This window comes from Stenella coeruleoalba (assembly GCF_951394435.1).
Source record: "Stenella coeruleoalba genome assembly, chromosome: 9".
Lineage (NCBI taxonomy): Eukaryota > Metazoa > Chordata > Mammalia > Artiodactyla > Delphinidae > Stenella > Stenella coeruleoalba.
In genome coordinates, this window is record NC_137155.1 from 79,273,717 (window position 1) to 79,280,820 (window position 7,104).

The 7,104-nt window shown below is 38.4% G+C and overlaps 1 protein-coding gene across 1 annotated transcript; it reads left to right on the forward strand.

The window, feature by feature from the left end:
- Positions 1-4,994: 4,994 nt before the first annotated feature.
- Positions 4,995-5,594, forward strand: LOC307191979 (large ribosomal subunit protein P1-like). The gene has a single exon (XM_079932320.1). The coding sequence runs from the start codon at positions 5,191-5,193 to the stop codon at positions 5,533-5,535; it is 345 nt and encodes a 114-aa protein (XP_079788446.1). The 5' UTR covers positions 4,995-5,190; the 3' UTR covers positions 5,536-5,594.
- The last annotated feature ends 1,510 nt before the right edge of the window (positions 5,595-7,104 follow it).

Below are 7,104 nucleotides of genomic sequence, written 5' to 3' on the forward strand. Positions count from 1 at the left end.
CAGTGGTAAATAATGTATTGATCAACTTTGAATTCAGGGAGACCTCTTAAAATTGTTCTGATAAGGCATAATAATTTCTATTAGTTTTTGCCTTGAGATAATCTCCTTATCCCCATTTTACAGGTATAAAAATAAGGCTAAGTAGGTTACGTTACCTGTCCTTGCTTGGCTTACATTTGTGTAAGTGGTAGAAATAGGATCAATGGGAATAGAACTAGTCTGTGCTTTGTGTGCTAAGGTATCTTGCTTTATTCTGGCATTTTGAAATCTTTACTACTATTCTTCCACATTTTTGATTCATACGAATAAGAGACTTTCATTTTATCTTAAATCAAAGAAAGTTTCAGGGAGACCAGAAAAGAAGCATATTGCGCTTCTGGTGGTTTATTTGTCTCCCACATTTCCCCAGAGGACTACTTCCCATACTATAGAGAATGTGATGAATTTATGGTGACATTGAATAGAAAGTGAATACCACATTAAGCAGTAATAATTCATAGACTCTAAAAGAATTGACAATTGGATAACAATCTATGTGTACTGCAGAACTGAATTATCTGTCTTGATACAATTTCAGTGATCTCTAATTCAGTCTTTTAGAATCAAAATCAATTCTATTATTAGCATATTTTGATTTCACAAAGTTTAATGTTTAATTGCCCAAGAAGGATAGATAGTAAGACTGCAATACTATATATCCCAGAAGTGAAAAACTTTTTTAATATTAATAATTTGTAGTTTTTGTTTGGTTTTTAAAGCGATCAGATCTATATACATTGTGCTTGCGGAAGGTAAGGATGGACTTTGAATCTGTCTTCGTTTAGGTCCATCATATTAAGTCCAGGAATGGTTATGATGGTTAAAATTGTTTGGCAGTAGGTGACTTAATTATTCTTATAAACATGAAGCTTAAAAACTGTGCCATCTTTATAGAGTCCAGGGAAATTTGCCATGCATGAAATACCACCTGTTAATCATAAATGACCATTTGTGTAAGATAACATTATCATGGTTGTGGTATGTGGATGGATAGATAGATAGATAGATAAAGATACTTTCCAACATGAGTTTTTATAAGACTTGTGGTGCCACAAACAATTGCTGAAACTGAGCCTGTTGCTCACTTTGTGTTGCCTGTACCCTAGCTGGGTATGACCAGAGATTTCTTTCAACCAAGATCATCTTTCCATTAGACTGGGTCTTCCTTCTCCAACGAGGGGATTCCTCAAGACTTAATCTCCAAGTGTTGAAATGCTAGTATTTTCGGAACAACTTTATAAATAGATGGCCCCCAAATCCAGCAGTTCATTTATTCCCTCAATGACAAAGCTGTTTACCCATGTTTGTCATATAAAAAAGGAGACTCAGGGCTTCCCTGGTGGCGCAGTGGTTGAGAGTCTGCCTGCCGATGCAGGGGACGCGGGTTCGTGCCCTGGTCCGGGAAGATCCCACATGCCGCGGAGCGGCTGGGCCCGTGAGCCATGGCCGCTGAGCCTGCATGTCTGGAGCCTGTGCTCCGCAGCGGGAGAGGCCAGAACAGTGAGAGGCCCGTGTACCGCAAAAAAAAAAAAAAAAAGAGACTCATAGTAGGGAGGACTTAACGCTTCCACAGGCTCAATGCTTCTGCACATGTCTCTCTGAAATGAGGGGAGGATCAGCGGCTCCTAAAAAAAAACAAATCACTTGTTGACCTTGGCCCTATGTAAGTTTTCTCAGTAAAGTATATCCTTAAGCCATGTCATACATTATGAAATTCATCTTGAATCCTGGTGCAGAGCAGGTAAAGACCAAGAAGAGAGATGATTTGCATGGCAAGACTTTTTATGATGTTTCAGAACTTACTTAAATTATAGTTTCTATATTGAGAAACTGACTTTTATATGAAAATAAATCAATGAGAAAAAATGATAGCTCATCATTTTTAGCTTGAGGGAGAATATGGAAGTTATGTGAAGATCAATATTTAACAATACACTTTGTCATCTTATCCAGGGAAAAGAAACATAAAAAGAAATATTGTGACAACTGTAAATTCACAAAATTCACAAACTTTTATAATATGCTTTATTTTATTGAATAAAAGCATCCAACATTCCATTTTTCAATATAGTTTATAATCATAATTTTTAAGCCTTGTAAAATTCTCTTCAACACTTCATGTAAATTATCCCAAACCTTTTAGGTTGTCTATAATGTTGGCAACACATTTTACAAAATTAAATTCAGATTTTGAAAGCGCACTACTCCAAACGCTACCATACCATATGTAAATGACCAAGTTTATTTGGTGATGTTTAATATGGGTAAGTTCACTTTCTGGTTTGCCTGGGACATTTCTAGTTTATTGTCCCGGCATCCATCTGGTTTAGCACTTGTCCCAGATTTTTCACTTTTTAACTAGGTGTTTTTATAAATAGTTGTATATGTAAATAGTGCAGGTGTGGTAAAGCTCAAAAAGTATTTTATTTCCAGTTGCTATCACAGTCTCATAATCTACCTCAAAATTTTGGTTATTTAAGAAGATGACACTCAGAGCTGCAGAGGGTGCACTTATGTATTTATATGTCTTTTCTATAAAGCATGACTTTTCATATAAATCAAATGACTCCTATATTAATTGACCTATTGACTTAATTCTTGTTTTCTTATATACCGTGAAAAATGAAGTGATAGATGTTAATGTCTTGTCCCTATTTGTACACGAAGAACTTCGAAAACAGTTAAATTTTTCCAGTTAAAAAAAATTACTGTCATCAACTGCTTCTTTTTGTTGCCCATTAATTGAGAGAAAATACAGCCCTGGAAATTAATTTTGTTAAAAGTAAAACATCTAACATGTTAATTGGAATTTCAGTTAAAATCAACATGAATGATACAACTATTTCAACCAATTTTGGTGGAGCAAAGCTTTATGATAAAAACAATATTCACACTAAATTAAGAAATCTACAGAGCAGAAATGTACTTGGAGCACACATAAATTGTAATTATATCCAAATAAGATGTATGTTTCTACCAATGGAAATAGAAGCTTGAAGCTGTCAACATTTATCATTTTTGCCCATACACTTCTAGGGTAAATTAAAAATTTTATGGCAAAACCAATGTTGAATAAACACACAAACTAAAGCTCAGCATAGCAGTATATGTAGCCTTCTGTTTTTATTTTTTTATAATACTTTGCATTTCAGAAATGTTTGAGCTGTATTTTATGTCTATCCAAGTGCAATAAAATATTACTGATTTTTCGTAAATATTTCTACTAAGTTTGTTTCTTTATGTTAAAAATAAATGACTTTTTTTTTTTTTTCTTTTGTGGTACGCGGGCCTCTCACTGTTGTGGCCTCTCCCGCCGCGGAGCACAGGCTCCGGACGTGCAGGCCCAGCGGCCATGGCTCACGGGTCCAGCTGCTCCGCGGCATGTGGGATCCTCCCGGACCGGGGCACGAACCCGCGTCCCCTTCATCAGCAGGCGGATTCTCAACTACGGCGCCACCAGGGAAGCCCCATAACCTTTTTTTTTTCCTCAGATTCCAATGCTGACACATGTATATGGCATCTCTTAGCACTTTTAAGATAAGTTTTCGTTGTCTTTGAGCCTCTTTCATTGCTGTTGAATACTGTCAGTCTAATTGTTCCATTCTTAAGTAACTCATCTTTTGTTTATGGTTGCTTTTAACACTTTTTCTTTGTGTTTTATGAGGAGCGGTTTAACTTTTAACAAGATATGAATTCCTTAATCAGTTTGCTTAGAAATAAGTGGCCAATTTCAATCTGATGATTCATGTCTGTACTGAATTATGGATGATCCCAGGCATTTCTCAGATATTGCCTCAGTAGCATTCCCTTTGTTCCCTCCTGTTGGAACTCCTCTTAATGAATGTGATAAACTCTACTGCCTGGCCAGTCCACACCGTTCCTAGATCCCTTCCTTCATATACACTTTCACTAAAAAGACTAGAGCCACTAAATATGCACTTTCCAAGTCTCACTTGACTCAATGAGATGTTCAATGGAATTGTGGAGTCGGGGTTTCTGGGGAAACTCTTTTATGATGAAAAGGGAGATTCAGCTAGTGTTTCTCCTTTCCCCTTCCTTCTTCCTGCCACAAATTGAAATGAAGTGAGAGGAGCTTCAGCAGCCTTCCCTTGGACCAAGGAAAAGGCTGAGGTAGAATCAGAGATGGTGTCTGTGATATACCTAAGGCACAAATCTACTGCTTACTAGCTGCCTCCCTCCAAATTTCTAATTATAAAATAAAATAATCTCAGTTTCTTTAAGTAGAGTCTGTGGAAAGGATTTAGGTGCTGATACTTTACTTGAGAGGAACACCCCAAGATGAGGATGAGAGAAACATGGGAATGAAGCAAGGAAGGATGCCAAGCAAGTTAATGCCATGCATTACTACCTGAGTACCTGTTTATCAAGAGACACAAAGAGATACAAGAGGCACATAAAATGCTTTTATTTATTTATTTATTTTTTACATCTTTATTGGAGTTTAATTGCTTTGCAATGGTGTGTTAGTTTCTGCTTTATAACAAAGTGAATCAGTTATACATATACATATGTTCCCATATCTCTTCCCTCTTGTATCCTCCCTATCCCACCCCTCTAGGTGGTCACAAAGCACCGAGCTGATCTCCCTGTGCCATGCGGCTGCTTCCCACTAGCTATCTGTTTTATGTTGGTAGTGTATATATGTCCATGCCACTCTCTCGCTTTGTCACAGCTTACCCTTCCCCCTCCCCATGTCCTCAAGTGCATTCTCTAGTAGGTCTGTGTCTTTATTCCTGTCTTACCCCTAGGTTCTTCATGACATTTTTTTTTCTTAAATTCCATATGTATGTGTTAGCATAAGGTATTTGTCTTTCTCTTTCTGACTTATTTCACTCTGTGTGACAGACTCTAGGTCCATCCACCTCACTACAAATAACTCAATTTCATTTCTTTTTATGGCTGAGTAATATTGCATTGTATATATGTGCCACATCTTCTTTATCCATTCATCCGATGATGGACACTTAGGATAAAATGCTTTTAAAACTTTGAAATAGCTTCCTTTTCTTCAGCTTCCGCTAAGGTGCTCGGTCCTTCTGAGGAAGCTAAGGCCCCGTTGGGGTGAGGCCCTCTCTTCATCCGGCGACTAGCACCGCGCCCGGCAGACCCTGCCTAGCCCTTGCCCGCACCATGGCCTCTGTCTCGGAGCTCGCCTGCATCTACTTGGCCCTCATCCTGCACAACGATGAGGTGACGGTCACGGAGGATAAGATCAATGCCCTCGTTAAAGCAGCCGGTGTAAATGTTGAACCTTTCTGGCCAGGCTTATTTGCAAAGGCTTTGGCCAATGTCAACATCGGGAGCCTCATCTGCAATGTGGGGGCAGGTGGACCTGCCCCAGCAGCTGGTGCTACACCAGCAGGAGGTCCTGCCCCCTCCACCACTGCTGCCCCAGCTAAGGAGAAGAAAGTGGAAGCAAAGAAAGAAGAATCTGAAGAGTCTGATGATGACATGGGCTTTGGTCTTTTTGACTAAACCTCTTTAGTAGCACATTCAATAAAAAGCTGAGTTCTTTGGAAAAAAAAAAAAAACAACATCGAAGTAGGAACTTTACATCAAATTAGTTCACTGGAGAGATAATAGAGGGCCTCCTGCTTCCTATGAGGTCACATAATGGGGAACACATGATGGGGAAGCTTCATGGGGATCTCTTGAACTTCCATGTCATGGTGGCCAGCCCTGGGTGGCCATTCATTAAGCCATGTCCCATCCGCTGTAGCATAGTATTTCATCCATGTCTAAGAGTCGAGGCAGTCCTGAAAGGTGGGGTGTGGACCAAAAGAGAGGAAAGGAGATATTTGGGAGCATCTAAGAAAATACAGAACTTCCCTATTTAAAATTCCAAAACTTATCCTGAGTTTTCTCATACATCTTCCTTTCTTTATTTTCTTATCATAGGATTTATTGCTAGCAAATACCATTCATTCATCTATTATCTTTCACCCTCTGATAGTTTGTAAGCTCCATGAAGTCAGGATTTTTATCTATTCGGATAAAATAGGATTTAATAGTTTGTAATAGTTTGTAAAGTAGGATCTAATAGTTTGTAAGCTCCATGAAGTCAGGATTTTTTATCTAATCTATTTTTATCATTAATTTCTTGGTACATAATATATAAATGAATGGCAGCCATGATGTCTTGCCCTAATCCCTTGGATATTAATAACTGTTTGAACCAGATTCATCTTTTGGTGATTTGGACAGCTTAGACTCTCATCCCTATTGGATGTTTCCCACATGGCGGGTAATGAGGTTGATTTGACCTAGTATTTTAGTGCATTAGAGCATTAGTTTTAGAGTCAGATGGCCTGGATTTAAATTCTAGCCCTTCTACTTATAGTTGTGTGACCTTGTGAAAATATTTAAACCACTTTAAATTTCCTCCTTTGCCAAATGATACTACTAATATTATCTGTTTCTTAAGGAATGTATACAGTACCATAAAAGGAATTGTATACAATACCAGTAAAGCATTTTCACTGACACCCAGTGAGGCCCTGGTGGTGTTTTTTATCCTCAGAGTCTAGACAGAAAGACAGAAGACACTCAAAATGTATAAAATAGAATTTAGTGTATATAAGTCGTTACACTGGTGATGGAAAGGCAGAGACAATGAATAGAAAACTGTGGTGAGACAGTCCACAGACAAGCAATAACAGGATGAGCAATAGCAATAGCAGGATGTTGCTACCATCTCTAGACATTGACAAAGAGACGTAAGGTAATGTTATGAGAACTCAGTGGCCAGAGTCAAGTGATTGGAAGCTGGTGCCTTGAAAGAGATGCACACATGGCCTGATGATCAGGATGAGATGATGCCTAAGGCTGAGATAGACAACACGTAGTCTGTTTCCTCTCTTCTTTCACCCTTCTATCCTTCCTTCTGTGGAGCCCAACAGAAAGCCAACTGGTAAAAGATCTTGAAAACACAGTTTATGGGATCAGATTACCAATTTTCCAGAGCCAAAAGGAGAAGAGTAAGATCTGATGGCAAACAGGCTCATGTTCTGCTTCATCTTATCTATCATCATTGCCAATATGTCA

Bases quoted from the DNA above. Each gene is read 5' to 3' on its own strand.
- LOC307191979 (XM_079932320.1), top strand. From the start codon at position 5,191: ATGGCCTCTGTCTCGGAGCTCGCCTGCATCTACTTGGCCCTCATCCTG.